Source organism: Tyto alba, unplaced genomic scaffold (assembly GCF_018691265.1).
Source record: "Tyto alba isolate M040663 unplaced genomic scaffold, T.alba_DEE_v4.0 Super-Scaffold_2, whole genome shotgun sequence".
Lineage (NCBI taxonomy): Eukaryota > Metazoa > Chordata > Aves > Strigiformes > Tytonidae > Tyto > Tyto alba.
The window spans coordinates 15921152-15938390 of NW_024881282.1; the positions used below are offsets into that span (position 1 = coordinate 15921152).

At 40.1% G+C, this 17239-nt stretch overlaps 1 protein-coding gene across 5 annotated transcripts in view; it reads right to left on the minus strand.

Annotated features, from left to right (window-relative positions):
* The window catches only part of PDGFD (platelet derived growth factor D), a 142556-nt gene that overhangs the window by 4488 nt on the left and 120829 nt on the right, over window positions 1-17239 (minus strand). For all 5 annotated transcript variants that reach the window (XM_042793066.1, XM_042793064.1, XM_042793067.1 and 2 more), the window contains one exon: window positions 10029-10243. In XM_042793066.1, coding sequence (XP_042649000.1) covers window positions 10029-10243 — 215 coding nt within the window. The remainder of the gene's footprint in view (window positions 1-10028; window positions 10244-17239) is intronic.

The window sequence follows — 17239 nt, forward strand, 5'->3', positions numbered from 1 at the left end:
TCCCTGCTTTGAATGGGAGATCAGACTAAATGACCCCAGAGCTGCCTTCCAACTCATATTATTATATCAACCTCTGGTTCCCTGAAAATAGTCTTGTGGATATGTGGAAAACAGATATAACGTTGCCTCCTCTCTAATCTGTGATATAGTAAGTATGTAAACCATGGAGTGGAAAAAGCTGAGGAGGATGGTGGTTTGTGGAGGCATGCTTTGCAAGCCCACTGTTGGAGGCTGAGTTGCTGAGCTCGTACCCACATTAGCATGGTGGTGCAGGCTGAGGGGAGGAATTCTGTTTTGTTTCACTAGTTTGCTGTTGATGGGCCTACAGTAGTTTAAAAGAAGATATATTAATTTCCAATTTCTGCCCTGAAGATCAAATTGTAGTTTGGATTAGGTTCAACAAATGAGTTAAGACAATAACACTTTAACTCTCCTACAGCATTTTTCTTCCCAAATCTCACCATACATTGCACAGAAAGATATGCGTCATTGTCAAACTTGTATAGATTGAGAATCTGAAACTGATTTGCTCAAGTCTCTACAACACATCAACAGAAAAACTACCAGTGTTATTATATGGTCCTTTCTCTTTTGAAATCACTTACTTACTGGTGGGGAGCAGGACATGGGGAAAGCAAGGTTGCAGCTCCACAGCTGGCGGTAGTCAGGTGAGCCAGTTCTGCTCTCTGTTGCCTCAAGCACTTGAGTCCTGCAACCATCCACTGGTAAGGTACTAGAGCTAACACAGCTCACCTCTTGGCAGGCTGTTGTGAATCATGCTAGCCTGGCCAAGTGACTGCTAGATTTGTCTTGCTTGTTCAAAAGATGGAGAGAAGTCTGTGACCAGCCAAAGCCACTGGTCAAATGGAAAGTGGGACTTAAACATCTTTAGCATCTCAGCCATAGAAACACCCACACTTCTGACATGAATAACAGGTCCCCTAAGTAACAGATCATACTGTTACTCAATTAGTAATCCTAATTTTTTTACAAAGTACTTTCTGTACTTCGATGTCGCAACACCATATAAGAATCGAGATGGTGTCAAGAAGGAAAAGGAATAAGGGGCTGCATACCAGGTCAATAAAGTAGTAGCAGTTTCAACAGAATTAGAAAGTCCCCCAAAATAAGTGTGAATGACTTGCCAAAGTTTAACTCTGAATGCTGTGCAGAGCAGGTGGGGAAGAGCAGGAAGAAGAGCAGCCTTCAGGATGAGACCATTTGTTCTCTACCGTTAATGCTTGGAGGGTAGGAAGACCATGGGATGTAAGAAAAGTGATAAGCACTGAACAGAGTCTATTGCTTGTCCTCCCTTTCATGATAAAATTGATGTTTAACCTATGTAATACTAAAAGGAATAACTGTGCCTAAGCAAGATGCATGCTGCTTTAACGCGTTGGGAAGATATAATTACTTTTCCCTGTTAGAAATGCAGAGATGTCTTTTTTTTTTTTTTTTTTTTTTTTTTTTTTTTTTCCTTTAAAGCAACAGAATTATAATGGATTTGAATTTATTTCAAACATTGACTGCCTCGATATATGAAATAAATCCTGATGGACATCAGGAAAATTCACTGTACCACATTGTCATCTAAAACACAGAGGAACTGAACCCAATCAGGTTGCTGCAGTTATTATAGAGCTGAAAATAGACCATATCTTCAGAGATGTTTTTTGAAAGAAATCAGTTTTAAAATCAAGTACAACTGCTGACGCTGAACCCATGATAAAGTTCTTTATTTAAAGAAGTCTTTCATCAAAATCAGACAAATTCACATGATTGGCACTTTGCAAGATCATGGGTAGGTAGATCTGCTTTTTTCAACTGAGAGCAAATGAAAGTATGAAACAGTATGAGAGCAAATATGTGGGCTGTATTTAAGCTAACAGACCTCCTGACAGCTTGGGGATTTTCCCTGTGTTTTATATTAAGAAACATGAGCACAGTATGTGGGCTTTGCTGATAAGAGTAGAAAAATGAATTGGCAGGCACTTCCCCAGACAAGACAGGAAAGTGGTGTTTGAACACAGATGAAATTATAGAATCACAGAATCACAGAATTGTTTAGCTTGGAAAAGACCTTTAAGATCATCGAGTCCAACCACTAACTGAACACTGCCAAGTCCACCACAAAAGCACATCCCTAAGTGCCACGTCTACACATCTTTTAACATAGAGAATGGTTAACAGTTAACAGTTAACATAGAGAACGGTTCACCTGAAACACCCACCTCTGGTGGGGCTAGATCTGATAATTGGGAAAGGAGCCCAAAGGCTGGACTTGCAGCTTTACATGGGTAAAGCCAGATGCGGTGAACCACTCCCTGCAGCATTCACTGGTGGTCCTAGACATGTGTTATTTAACTTTGATGTCATGCAACATTTAGCCATGACAGTCCATGATGGCTGATTTATGTTTTAATAAAAACCAAAGAGTAACAGGAAACCCGGTCAATACTTCTTAAAAATAATAATAAAAAAAGGGGTATCCAGTTACTTATATCCAATTTTTACTTATTACCATCTACTTTATTTATTAGGAACAATAGTAACATTTTTTGTTAAATTCTTGACCAGTAGTTTAAACACCAATATAAATCTGAAGCCTCACTCAAAAATCAGCTTTTTTTTTTTTTTTTTCCTTCTGATTAGTTTAAGAAGGCCACTGATAATCAATAACGTGACTGGGGCTTACCAAATATCTGGTTAGCTTCGTATTCCAGTGACAGAACATGGAGAACAACTCTGGGTGCTATTTCAGATAGTGAAATTTGTACTTTGCAGAACTTATTTTAAAATCCTGCTATGCAGCATTATCTAATCTCCTTCTGTTCATCTAAAAATATCATCATTCTAGCACGCAAACCAAATTATATTTGTCTGAGATTCACGAAAGAGGAAGCATCAAAAGTGCAAAACATTCAACACAGATCCAAGTTCTGATACAGATGAAAAATCTTACTCCGCAATTTTTGAGATTTATCTAATCCAAAGGTCACATACATCTTAGCTGTGTTCTGTGCATAAGAAACCAAGCATTATGGGAATGTGGTTCATAATTTAGCATAAGGACCTTTATTCTAGTAGGATCATAGCCTAAAATAACAACACAGATCGAGAGATATATTCTTTCTTACCAGAGATAATTATAGGCTATCAGGACCAAGAAAAGAGTTTGTTTGCTGATCAGTGGTAGCATTCACATTAAGGGAATATTAAATGTAGATGGGATTATTGAATCTGTTTTTTTATTTTTATGAATAAGAAACTTCTGGTTTTAACACAGAAGACATGGGAAAACATTTTAATTGGCTTAAAACTCAGGCATCTGAAACAGTCACTAGAGCCATGATGTTTTTGACATACGTGACATCAACAAGACCCTCAATTTTGGTGATTTTGTCATGGATTATGGCTCCAGCTATTGCTTTTTCACTGACCAGACACAAGTGCTTCCCCTTCCCAAATTGCCGTTATGCCCAGACATGTATCACAGGATGTCTCACTTGCTTAACTTTCAGATGTCATCCCAAGAACTTTCATTTTCATCTAGTAAAAAATGAGCCTTATTTCTCTTGCTGTACCTCTGTGCTGTCTCTGCTCATCCTGTGACCTAGCAGTCATTTCTGACTCACTGTTTCTTTGTATTTGCATTCCAAATAAATCCCATTGCTGCTTCTTGTACAATATTTCTATGCACCAACTCTTATGTCGTGTTAATTCTGTGCCTTTATTACCATAACAACCTTTTACCTCCTTTATATATGTACTAGAAACTCCAGGACATACAACAATCAGACAATATTCCTTGCACACTGGTTTGATGATTCTAGCTCTTTTTAATGCCTTTGTTGTATCAGCAGCATTTGAATCATTTTTGTCCAATTATCTTATGTGTCCCTGTGTAAAGGCAGTGTAAGAATTATTGTGTGCTCTCTCAAGTGCCTCCTTAAGGTTCGCTTCCTATTTTTCTAAAAATAATAAACAAAAAAAAAAAAAAAAGAAAAAAGCCCCCTCAACACCAAATTGTATGTTACATATCTTAACTCCATTGCAAAAACCCTTCTCTCTTACTGAAGTCCCATGTCACCTTTTTATTTGGTCCCCTGCTCTCATTGTTCTTTTCTCCCCAATAATATTCCCTACTGTTTTGTTTTCCATTTACAATGCTGGGTCTAGTTAAAGCTGTTTCTACGCCCCAGCGACTTGTGCAAAGGCTTAGTATTGTGTAGCTACTCTGAGGAGCCTGCCACCTCTCTCAGAGTAGCAAGAGGTTATGAAGTAGCCACCCTGACACTAATCTAAACCTTGTCATTGAGAATTAATTGCATGTCTGTCCTGTGAGGGCACCAGAGAAGCTCCAGTCAATATGAAACATGGATGGAGTTATAACACTCTAAAAAGGGGGGGATGGCGGAGGGAGAAGCACCATACAGACAGTCAAAAATGCATGGCTTTACAGGAGAGTAGGTAAAAGATGCGATCAGCTTTCACCGTTTTGTTTTTTTTTCCTTACATGCCTTTTAGCTGTATTGCTCAGCACTGGGTTTGTGGAGGTTTATACACTCCGACAAATTCTGGTTGCTACCTTAAGAGCATTTATTCCTCATGGAAACTCATTTCACATCTCATCAGTTACAGCAATGAGATGGGGAAACCAATTTCTTGTTTCTCTGAGTTATGTGGATACTGGGCGGATGGCACAGCTGCAGCCCGAGCTGAATTGCATCCTGGCCTGAGTTCCCCCACACCTCCACCGGGCTGGGTGATCTCCCAGTTTAAAGCCGCCCCCCCCTTCTCTTTAAAGAGCAGCTCCAGGCATTTCCAAAGAAATGCACTGCAATGGGAAACACGCTCTCATTTCAGCTCCCCTTTAGCAAGTTAGACAGCAGTAGACGTGAGCATTTGATTAAGGTGTGCTGCATCCATTTCCCTGTATTGCTTTGTCTTTCCCTTGCACAGAGCCCTGTGACATAACTCAGTATCACTTATGGTAGGCTGTGCCTGAGAGACATTTTGAGACACTGCCAGCACTTGGCCTCTTTGGTTTGGAGGGTTTGTGACGCTATGTGGTAAGTCATGAATATTTGTCCATGTGCTCTGATCTCAAGTAAATCCAGAAGCCATGGAAAACCACAGAGCATCACAAGACTCCTGCAAAAACCCCTCACCCATAAAACTATCTGTTTATTCAAGTTATGAACCCATTTACTTCTGGAAAATTCTGAGTATTTTGGTGAAGTTATGGCAAACTTCCAGGTTATAAAAAAGACCCAAGATCTCATTATTAGCATTTCCCAGGGCAATAAAGAGAAAGATACCCCTTACTGTGGAATTCTCATTTTCTCTTTTTTCCTGCTGTTGCATTACTTCTTACAATTGGACATGATAGGAAAGAGCTGTACAGTCTGTTCAGGGAACTGGAGCAGCACTCACAGCTTGGGGGAATTAAAGGCTACACGTGATAGCTATTAGTCCTGTGATACTAGGAGGCAGCACTCGATGATGAGTACAGTGAGAGGCTTTAAATAGGAACTAAGGGGGAACTAAAAAACATTAAGAGCATAAGGAGAAGATAACCTTGAAAACTCTCAGGACTAGAAACCTCTCTCTTGACAAACACTCTGGGCATGAGTGTCCCCACAGCTGCTGGCATGCAGCTACTCTGGCACAGCAAGGCACTGGCTACAAAGCCAAAAAGGAGCCTAATGCTTCTGGAAAATTTACCTGCCTCTCTTTCTCACCCAGAAATACTGGGTACCTCAGAAATGCCAGACAACTTTTAAGTGATTTCCAGATTTTTGCTGTTGAGGATAAGCATATCCATGCACAGGACAAATAGCTCTGGTGGTTCCAGGAGCTCAGAAAATAAAGCTCCAGGATAGCAATTAGGCAAAATCAGCCTGGCAAGCTGTCTGGGGTCTGCAGGGTTCAGTTTCAGCTGCTATAAATACCTTTTTTGCCCCACTACCTTACAATTCCTTCTGGTGTCTTTTGCAAGTAAATCAAGTGGAGACTTGTGTTTGAATCTGGCCTACATTCTCCTGCAGCAGGAGGCAGAGATTTTTAACCAAATTAACAGGGCTGGAGATTTCATAAAGCATGAAGCTCTGTCCTTTGTTGTGCAACTAAAGGCTTTTTGGTTAAGGTTAGTGGGTTTCAAATTGGCTTCGAAAAGAGTAAACCAGCTCCATGGTTCTAAAACTGGCATGTTGAGAGGCCCCTCCTCAGTGTCTTTACTGCCAGGCATTCAAATAAAATTAGACTTAAGTGTCAAAGAAGAATAAAAAATATAACTGATTAGCTGTGTGCGGCTAATAATAAAGTGGAAAATATTTTTTACTAAAATTAATGGACACATCTTTAGTATGTAATACGTGAATTTATCTGCATGACTTCCACTCATGTTAATGGGAGCCACTTGGCTAAATTTCTGCTCAGTGAGCTGTTAATTCATCCCTAAGGGATTAAGTTTAAATATAAATTTACAAAAGCAATTTAATGTTAAATCAGAAACACTGTCTTGAATTAATATGGTTTTCAGAGAACAAAGGAGTAGTGAAATAAATTAGCAGTGATGTAATAGTGCGAATACTGAATTTCCTGAATTTGGTGATTAATTTGAGGTGGTCATAAATTGTGATATCCTGGTTCCGACCAATACCTGGCTAGTGTGATATTCTGGTGTCCCAGAACCAGATGCTCCTAATCACCTGATAAAAAATAAGTGCTCAATAATAAGTTTATAATCAGTGATTTTTTTTTCTAGCTACTGTCAATAGTTGGCTTAAGTTCTGATACAGATATGACCCAGGATTCTTTAGTTTATATTTTAGTTCTAGTTCTCTCAGAATCCTTCTGAATTATGCATCACTCATATTTAAAGGTTGAAATTCCATATAGATTTACTGTGAAAAAAAATGAAATTCCATTTTATAATTTTAAATTACTTCCCTTTCAATATCTCTTTTTTTTTGTTTTTAAGAAAAAAAATCATTTAGGATGACCTAATTTTCCTTTAGGTACTATTCACTATTTCTATCTTTCACTGTGTCCTCCCTTATTCCAAGTTTTTTCTAAATGAAATTATCTAAAACTTTTGTACCACTTTCCTTACAAGTGATTTTGATGTGTATCTTCTCCCGTATCTCTTTTGATGTATGTTTTTTGCTTCTATACGTCTTTCCTACTCCTGCTTGTATCCTTCTAAGCACCAACAGTCAAAACCTAGTGTAAGTACCCCACCAATTTATCCAGGCCATAATACTTGCTATGTTATTACCTGTTCACCTCTATTCTTGCAGAAGACTCACTTGTTTTTTTCCTATCGCCACTGCACTAAATAACTGCTTTCCTGAAGCACTTCACAGTGATTCACTACCTGACCTTTAGTCCAGCTTCCACCCCTTTTTTCTCCTTCCTCTGCTCACACACCCGATATTATATGAGTAAACAGTTGAGACTGCTCATCCTAATGCCTGTTGCTTTTCTAAACTGCATTTACAAGTAGTTACATAGGCCTTCCGAAATCCCTCCCAGCCTTCTCTGCTGTTAAAGTATGTTCTCTCCTGTGCTGGCTGTCATTTCTGCCACCATTCTATTCACCTCCCTCCAGATTGATCTTTTATAAAATTTTATAAAATAACACTTTATCTGTGTACTGAGGATACCCACAGATAGCCACTTCCTATGTAGAAAATTGCTCATTTTTTCCACAACTTTGCTGTTTCTTTCTTAAGCAGGTTCTAATTCATGTCTGGTCTTGTCTAGTCCACCGTTCACTCTCTGAAGGAGGTGCATGTCTTCTGGCATTCCTGTACAAAGTTGTGGTGCTGTATAAATATTTATTCAGACATAAGGCATTCTGAGCTAATTTTATCAGCTCATAGCCATCTAGGTGTTTCATACCTATTATTCTTTTTCCAGTTAACTTTTCTACCACTGAGATAAGGCTTTCCACTCTGTAATTACCAGGGTCATCCCCTGCATCTTGTTTAAAATTAGATAAAATATTAACTATTCCCTGGTCCTAGCTGATGTGGAATATCCAGTATTCTACAATTAATTGTGAGAAAAAATCTTTTACCTTGAAAAAGAGTAACCACACTGCTCACAGTGTGGCAAAGATCTGGCCCTCAATGCCCTTCTGCTATTGCTGCCCTAAGGTCTCCCAAGTCAATGCCTTTATGCTATGAGCCCACATCATATCCAGATTTAAAGTCCATAAAGCTCTGTTGTTGTTTGAACCTACTCAGCAGCTGAACGCCACGCAGTCTCTCACCCACCCGCCCCCCACTTGGGAATGGGGAGGGAATCGGAGGGGCAAAGGGAGACTCACGGGTTGAGGTAAAAACAGTTTAATAACAGTAACAAGACAATACGCTGACAGCAGTATCAGCAGGTAACGTACCATACAGCTGCTCACCTCCCACCAACCAACACCCACCTGCTCCCAGCCAGCAATCCCAAACACCAAGGCCCCACAGCCACACTCCCAGAAGTGAGAGTCCCTCCCAGCCCACTCCTGCCTTTATATAGTGAGCACAATGTCACATGACATGGGATATCGGCCAATCGGGGCCCAGCCCTCCAGCTGTGCTCCCCCCGCCCCCGCACACAGGTGAGGGCACTGGGACCTGGGGAGCCCCTGGGGTCTCAGGGTGCTGCAGCTCCTCCCGCTGCCAGACCAACGGGAACTCTAGGCCAGCCCCAACCAGGACAAGCTCATTTTCGCTTAAAACTTAAGCCAAGTGGTAAATCAGGCTCTCATAAGAGATATGTGTCAGAAATTAAGTCAGCATGGCATGTAGCTACATACTTTCAGAGAGTTGAAAGAACATCAAGTATCTTTCCTATCTATGTTCACTTAGTGAACATTGTTCATGTCTGGTTCTGAAAATACTGACTTAGAGGCAAGAATGTAAAATGCTCTTTTTTTTTTTTTTTTTTTTTTCCCTCTCTAAATGTTCTTTGAATGGTTTAAAAATAAATATAATGGACTTTGCTCTTATGCAAAAATTTTGCCTTCCTAGAAAATTGCTGAGTCGGAAAGAAGGTAAGGCTGAAAGATTCATCTGCTTCCTACAGGTGATAAATCTGGAAGGAAAGAGAGTTTACAAGTGACTTAATTGTCATTTCCAAGTATGGTCATACATTTAAAAGAGCACAAAACAAGAGAAAGTACAGTCAAATGTCTCAAGGAACATATGTCTGTGTTGCTAAAAAGAGTATTTCTAGTGGTATATACATTCACATTGTATCAGACCTTCGCTGGGAAAAATCAGTCCAATGTAAGCCTCAATTGCAACAAAGTTCAGTAGGATGCTGTGGTAGCATCCATACAGAGGTGGCAAAATTTCTCTCCATCTTCTTCTAAATTAAGTTACTCATGAATACCTGTTAACACCCCTTTCTAATACACATATAACCTCCTTCCACTCTCCTTATTCACCACTTCCAAACACAAATTGCTGGGAAATGTTGTGGCATTAAAGACATTATTAAACTTATTTAAAGTAAGGCCTTCCTACAGCTTGACCATGTGGGTGTGTCCCTCTATGGTTTACTGCAGTGGAAGATATGAATGCTGATCCACGAGGTACCAAGCTGGTATCTAGCATGGACAGCAAGACCAATGCTGTTATCTAAGTCTAGGCTCCACTCTAAGGATACCTGAACCTGTCTGGAAGCCTAAGCAGATCCTTCACCTCAAGAAGAGTGGTAACCACAGGGGATGTTCACGTAAACTCTCTGGTATCTCTCAAATGATAGCATCTTTGCCTATGTCACTTCACTGCAGTCAGTGATTTTTGCCCATTGATTTTTGCACTGCAGATCCAGCATGATAATCAATATAAGCATAGTGATATAACATGATAATGATAACATAATATAGCATAATGATAATATAGCATGATACAGCATGATCAGTATAACACGATAATATCAGCAACACACATGGTTCTGAGAAAAGCCTTCAGAATCCAGGTAAGCAATAAATACCCTAAAGAAAAGAAGAGTGAAAATACCTCATGATATTTTTTCACTGTTTTCCCTGACATGCACGTGCAGGATTTCCAGTTCGAAGTCCCACAGCCACAGTTTCCTCCACAGCGCTGGACAAGGAGGCAGCGGGGGAAGAAAACTACGTTTGTCAGCTTCAGTTCCTCCCTTAAATTGACAGAATAGTTTCTCGGAGTGCAACTGTAACGTTTCACATCATCATTCAACCTGTCCAGGTCAACTGCAATGCAAAAGAAGTTTCATTACTAAGGTTCGAGTAGGGCATTCCTCTTGTTTATACTGCTCCCCAGGCAGTCAATAACACAAAGTGATGTGACACTGGTTGGAAAATATGTGACGTATAGCAGTGATTTCTGAACAGATAAACATAAACCCACCAATTTTAACTAATTACAGGTGGCCATCCAGGCTCTCATCCTGCTCCCACTGACTCCCATAACAGAGCTCACACTGACTATAAAGGTGAAGGGAAGGTTTGCAGTAAAATATTGGCCTGAAAGCTGAAGACTGGTTATTTTATTGGCTTTGTCACTGATCTGTTAGATCCTTGGGTAAGAGAGTCCACCTCTGCTACTCTCTTTCTTCCTCTACTTATACCTAGCTTACTTAAATGATGAGGTCATTTTGTTATTATGGGCTTAACTCCTTTTGCCTAACTGCAGGCATACAAAAGGCAACCACTTTAAACAAGGCTCTTCCTGTGGTCAGTAGAGAAACATCTTTGGAGTGTTTCTCTCACAAGAGCATTTAGGACAGGTGGCATAATTTGCTTTCTCAAGTTGCCTGTCTGTATTGTTTATGGATTAAGTCTAGATAACCCTCTTTTAGAAGGAGAAATCAATCTAAGCAATATTAATTTCAGCTGGTAAATGTTACTATAATACACATACAAATAAATCCAATTAAAATGAATGAGCTTCACTGAATGCCAGTTGTTGGTTAATGTTTAAATGCCTGGTATCTCTGTGAGATGTGTCATGTAAACAAGTAGTAAAGCCAACCGTAAAAATAACTTACAGACTCTCAACTGTAAGTGCAGTTTCTAGCTTTAGTTTGTAAAGCTAAAACAATACAAAAACCCCCTTCCATAAATACATTTTCCACAATTGTAACACAGATAAAAGTAGCAATTTTAAGGAGTTTTATTTCTATAGAGGTTTTCTGATTTCTTTTTCCTTCCTTTTCTGCTTTCTTCTTTCCTTTAGGATTCTGTCCACCAATTAAGTGTTCAAAAGCTCAGTAATTCATTCAGGATTGGAGGACATGTGAACTTGTGTTGAGTCCCCACCCCACAAACTATTTGCTAATAGAAACAGCAGCAGGAAAATAGGAATGGCTCAAATGAGAACTGAGATAATGGTCTAGTGTTTGTGAACATATCAGATTTTCATGGGCATGTTTAATAGCTCAACACCATCTCTGGTCCTGAGTACACCTATGCTTATGCTTTACTATAAACATGTGAAAACCTCCAACACAGACACTTCATACCTTCTGTGACTCAGTCCTTGTTAACATCACAAAGTAAGCTGTGGAAAAAGCTGTGATTTGTAAATATCATGAACCTTTACATTCTGGCCTGGAGATATTCACAAAGCAGATATGCAAGAGGCAAGGGTACGTAAATGTCACTAGTGCTATTATAGAAAATCATAGCAGCTTCACTTTTCTGGCAAGGTGTTATCTCAGTCAATGGGAATTTAGCAGATAAATTGTGATTTTATAGCAAATGTGATATATCTCACCATGAAATCTCAGTGGTTCTCTCTAGAGAGCTAGCATCTCTCCAAAAGAGGTATAGATCATCCTCCTGATATAAGCACAAAATCAATGGGGCTGCTGGTATAGTCATGCACTGGGAGAAAAATACACTCAGAATATCCACAGCCAGGACTTAGAAGTCCAGAAAATATTGATTTCTATGTTTTAACAGATGATATTTTCTTCTCCTCTGTCATTCTCCAAAGCCACCTCTTCTCATTGCAGGCTCTCAGGCTAATTCTTCTTGCAGGGAAGTGTTTCCCACTCCTCTACACATTCTCATCCGGACCTTTGCCATCAGCTTTGCAAGTGAAGAGGTATCTGGCTAATATTCATTTCAGCAGATTGACATGAAGGAAAAGTTAACCAAAGGAAGAAGAGGGCAGAAAATATTCTGCCTTCACGATTAATGAGCTTCCTTGAGGGAAAGGTTGGATCATTCACACTCTGGCACTGCAGCAATGCAGGGGAATGGATACTGATATGAGCAGGCTCCTATTGGGACAGGCTGGCTGTGGACTAGGATGGCATTTGCTGATTGTGCATCTACAAACAGAGTTAGAATAAAATGCTCAAAGGCTTAATTCAGCCATAATTCAGCTGAGGTAACATAGGAAACAGCCTTCCAGTAACAAACTGGTCATCAAAGAGGGCCCAGATCCAGGTCACATGAACTGACATCTGTGTCCAGGAGAAGATGTTCAGGGGACTAAACAAAATTTGCTCTATCACAGATGAAATTTCCTCTCAGGATCAACAGTCCTCCTTCCTGCATTGGGCTGATACCTATTATCACTGCTGTATTATCGACACAGAAATGAGTCTTTGTGATGAGACTGGCAGAGAGGAAAAGCATCAGCATTTAAAGGACCAGGATGGGGGAGCTTTACTGCAGAGAACATATTATATCCATCACAGTGTTACGCATATTAGCTTCAGTTCTTAAGCTGCTCAATTTAAATGGCAAGGGGTGACCTAGGAAAGGGCTTTCACTGGAGGGAAGGCTTTGCTCACTAGCCTTCAAAAGCCTAGTTTTGATGACTTTCAGAAGTCTTTGCAGAACCTCTTAGACTGTAGCTGAGTCAGTACTGTGGAGAGCTGTTGACTTGTTTGAGGCATAGGAGGGAATAACCAGATAATTAGAATATTTTTTTTCTATATGCAGTATGAAGAAATCAGCTGTTTTCAATGAGGGCTTAAAATTTTCTCTGGATACATTCTTCAGTAATTCTGAAATCAACGAGTAGCAAAATACATTTTATTTAGTTTATTTTCCTATGATTAATTATATTTGAAAATCCTATGGGAAGTTTTCCAATGGAATATTGCATTAATTCTCCTTGGTATCATACTCAGTGCATTCCAATCCTGACTTATTAGCAGTTTTTGGGACACCAAACCCCAGTTATGAGTTAAGATGTGACTTCTCTGCACTTTGACATACCTCAGGTATCAGAGTCCAGGTTGAAATGGACAAATACAATAGCAGAAAGGTCTTATTTTAATGGTGCTGAAATAATGAAAATAAATAACTTCAAGCAGAGAAGGAAAGACAAAATAAATGGTTTAAGAGTTATACAAGTCATCCTCCATAAAAACTAATCTGGTGGTAAACACTTATGCTCTTTTTGACTCTACAGAAATCCAGTGCTTGGTGGCATAAGGTGAGTGTGCAATGTCTCCCGTGAACAGCACATACTGTACTCTGGTGGCATCACACTGACACCAAGAATTTCCTTTAGACCATGGTTTGCAGCCCCCTAATGAAAGAACACATATTGTTCTCAACAACTCTCTGCTGAAAGCTTCTATATACATTTTTTCCTGTCTTGGGATTGTTCTACTGTTTGGAGCCATTCCATTTCCTCATCCATATAACAATGAGATTTTACAGTACAGTTCAGTTTCATGCATCACTTCACTGCTGTGACTAAAATGTAACTGAGCCTCGTTGTGATTGGTGTGAAATCCTGCTGCTTTACTTATCAAGGACTGAAACCACTGGAGTCCTTAATTTAAAACTAGAACTAAAAGGTTCTGTAGACTGGATGCAAATAACTTCAAAGTATTATTATAGAATGTCTGCAACAGAGATTCAATTTAAAGGCAAGACAGACATTAAAAAATGTAGCGGAGCAGTAAGCTGGATACTTGGGGTACAGTGTTTGCCCCCTTCTCCCCTTAAATCCTATGCTTAAATCTATCCTCATTTGCACATAGCACATGGCATGTGCTTACCTTGAAACACTGATCATAATCAGAAGTAAGCACTGAAATCAGGGACTGCAGCTAACACCATGTCTTTTTCAGAAGAGACAGCCTTAAATACTGGAGAGAAAAACCTGTTCTGCCAGTCACTGATTATTTTTAAGAAGACAGGCAGTCTGTTAGGGTTTATTTTAACATTTTATCTGTTCCAAATTCATACCTGGCCCTAACATTGTCATATCTGAGCATTTCACACCCTTTTTCATGCATCAGCCACAGAACAGAGATGAGCAGTAAGAGATGGTAGCCACCTTGCCACGGTGTTCCTATACCACTTATCAAGTCCACCTACAAGCAAGGCAAGAGGAATTCAGGCAGGAGAAGACTAGTCAGCCTAACCTCAGCCCATGGTAACCTGGAAGCAATGTCCAGGTACATGAAATACAAGAAGGTGGTTGGGAACAGTCAGAATAGATTTGCCAAGGGCAAATTGTGATGGACTGACCTGAGAGTCTGCTATGATGAGACAACAGTCTTGCTGAATGAAGTAAAAGCAGCAAAGGCATCCGCTGATTTTTGACAGTGATCCATATCATCCTCGCAGCCAAACTACTGAGATATAATGGGATAGGTGGACTACAAATTCATAACCGGAAGACCCAAGAGGCTTGAGCAAAATGGTCAGCAATTCCAAGTACAACCAGTGGCTGGTTACTAGCGGTGTTCTCCAGGGGGTAACTCTGGGCTCAATACTGCTAAAGATCCTCACTAACTACATGAACAGTGGAATAATGTGAACCCTCAGCAAGTTTGTTAGTGACATCACATTAGGGAAATCTGCCCACATGCTGCAGGGCTGCCTTTCAGAAGGATCTCAGCAGGCTGGAGAAATATGCTGGCAAGAACCTCATGAGGTTCAGTGATGACAAATGGAAAGTCCTGCGCCTGACATGGAATAACCCCATGCATTAGTCCAGACTGGGGACACACTGGCTAAGCAGAAACTTTACAGAAAAAGCTTTGGCATCCTGGTAGACAGCAGATTGAACATGAGTCAGGTGTTTGACTTGCAGTGACAGAGGCTGCACACTGAGATGCATTAGCAAGAATGTGGCAGCAGGGTGAGGGAGATGAATACTCCCCTTCATACAGCTCTTGTGAACCTGCATCTGGAGTACTGTGTCCAGTTTTGAGACCCTTCCAGCAGAAGGATGAACAAACTCGGAGTTCAGTGAAGGGTGACCGTGCTGGTTAAGGTGCTGGTCTAAAACAGCCACAGTGAGGCTGAGGGAACCAGATTTGTTTCGTCTGGAAAGACTAAAGGGGGTTCTAATAATCATCACCAGCTATCAAAAAGGGGCTACAGGGAGGATGGAGCTATTCCTTTCTTGAATGTGCACACCAAAAACACAAGCAGCAAAAAACACAAGTTGCAGAAAGGGACATTTCAGTGTGCTCTAAAGAAAAACTAACTACCATAAGGGTGGTCAGACACTGGGACAAATTATCCAAAAGCTTGTGGAATTGCTCTAGTTAGGAATATACAAAACTTAACTACAGAATGTCCTGGGTAACCTGATTTAGCTTCGAGGTTGGTCCTGCATTGAGCAGAGGTTTGGATGAGACGATCCACAGAGAGCACTTGTAACCAAAATTATTCTGTTAATCTATGATAGATACTAAACTGCCACAATGCCTGTATGTCTGCTGTTCTTCCTGAAAGGGTATTGATATCACTATCCATATGGACAGATAAGGTTTAAAAGTCTGATTTTGATCTGTTATGAAGGTGATGTGGATGTATAGAACCAGATATTAGCATGACACTCGGCACCAGACTATGTTGATGACAGGCCATGTTGAGAATCATTTGTATGCAGACAAACTATAAGGCTTAGATCCTCAAAGATGTTGAAATACTTATCTCTCTCTGAAGGAAATGCCCACATTACACAGGGAATGGGTGCAGAGACAATTCTCCCCTGGATGTAAAGCAAAAATGTACATCTGCTTGGGCCTCCTGCCAAAGGCATACAAACCAGTGCCAATTCTGCTAAAATTTCTAACTCCTGTGCTGTTTTTGGCAGTTAAAGAGATGTACTCATGAAAGGGGTCTGCACTTGCTAGCTTGTCCCTGTTCATATTTTGTGCATCAGCAAGGGATGGAACTCCAGTGTGGTTGCAGTATTGTGTGTCAAGTGGGGATCCAGAGCTCAGTTCTAGTTTGAGTCTCATCCCTTTTCATGTGTGGCTTACAGTTTATAACAAAGGTTGTGATGCTGTTTTAATATTGAGTTGGCTTTTAAAAATTCCTCCTGTAGAGCATGGAATTTCTCAGAGACCTATGAATGTATTAAACCTTTCCTCCCCAGCATTCATGCTGCACTAACATAAAGGTGTGTGCCAGGGCTGTGTCAGCTAGTTGAGGTGCTGTACAAGCAGTCAAAGACATTCAGAGCAGTGCCATAGCTGACTGAAGCTATGGTGTGGTTGAACTTGAGTTGGAAAATGAAGTCCCACACATATAATAAGCAGTCGCATCTTCCACTGGTTAAATCACCTATATTCACTGACACTGATGAAATTACTCTTGTCCATACTAAATACTGACCAAACCCTGTGGCTTTTAGTCTTCAGTACATATGGTTGATGCTTTTCACTGTTCCACTGCACATGCTTAATGACACTTCAATAAGTACTTTGTTAAATATACCAGGAAACTTTGGGAGTTGTCCAAGTCTTTCTTGTGGGAGCTGAGAAGATGCTGCAACTTGGATTTACTACAGAATCACAATGTCAAGACAAACCTCCTCAATACAGCAACTATGATTTTAGAGGGATGAGATATCATAATTTCAGTGGGATTATAACTGTCTGTAAGAAACAAGGTTCACAATATATAGGTCTATTATAGACTGGCAAACGAGCTGTGGTATGGTTCAAGTAGCAAACACAGGCCAAACAGTATCATAAATGGACATAGCTTCACTGAAATCAATGGAATTGAACAGTTTATTCCAGTGATAAATAGTATGCTGTAAGTTTCACTAGCATTTTAAAAAAGGGTTTAATAAAAAAAGCTTTCACTGCAGTGACTGACAGTAATGTCATGTAAAGCATAAGGGAAAATCTCATTTGTCACAGGGCGAGAAAAGTATGGATGTAGATCTGAAATCAGACTGTGAAATGAATGAATGTGTGTAGTCTGCATGCAACAGGCAACTCGGTTCCCAACTGAAGAAAGGTA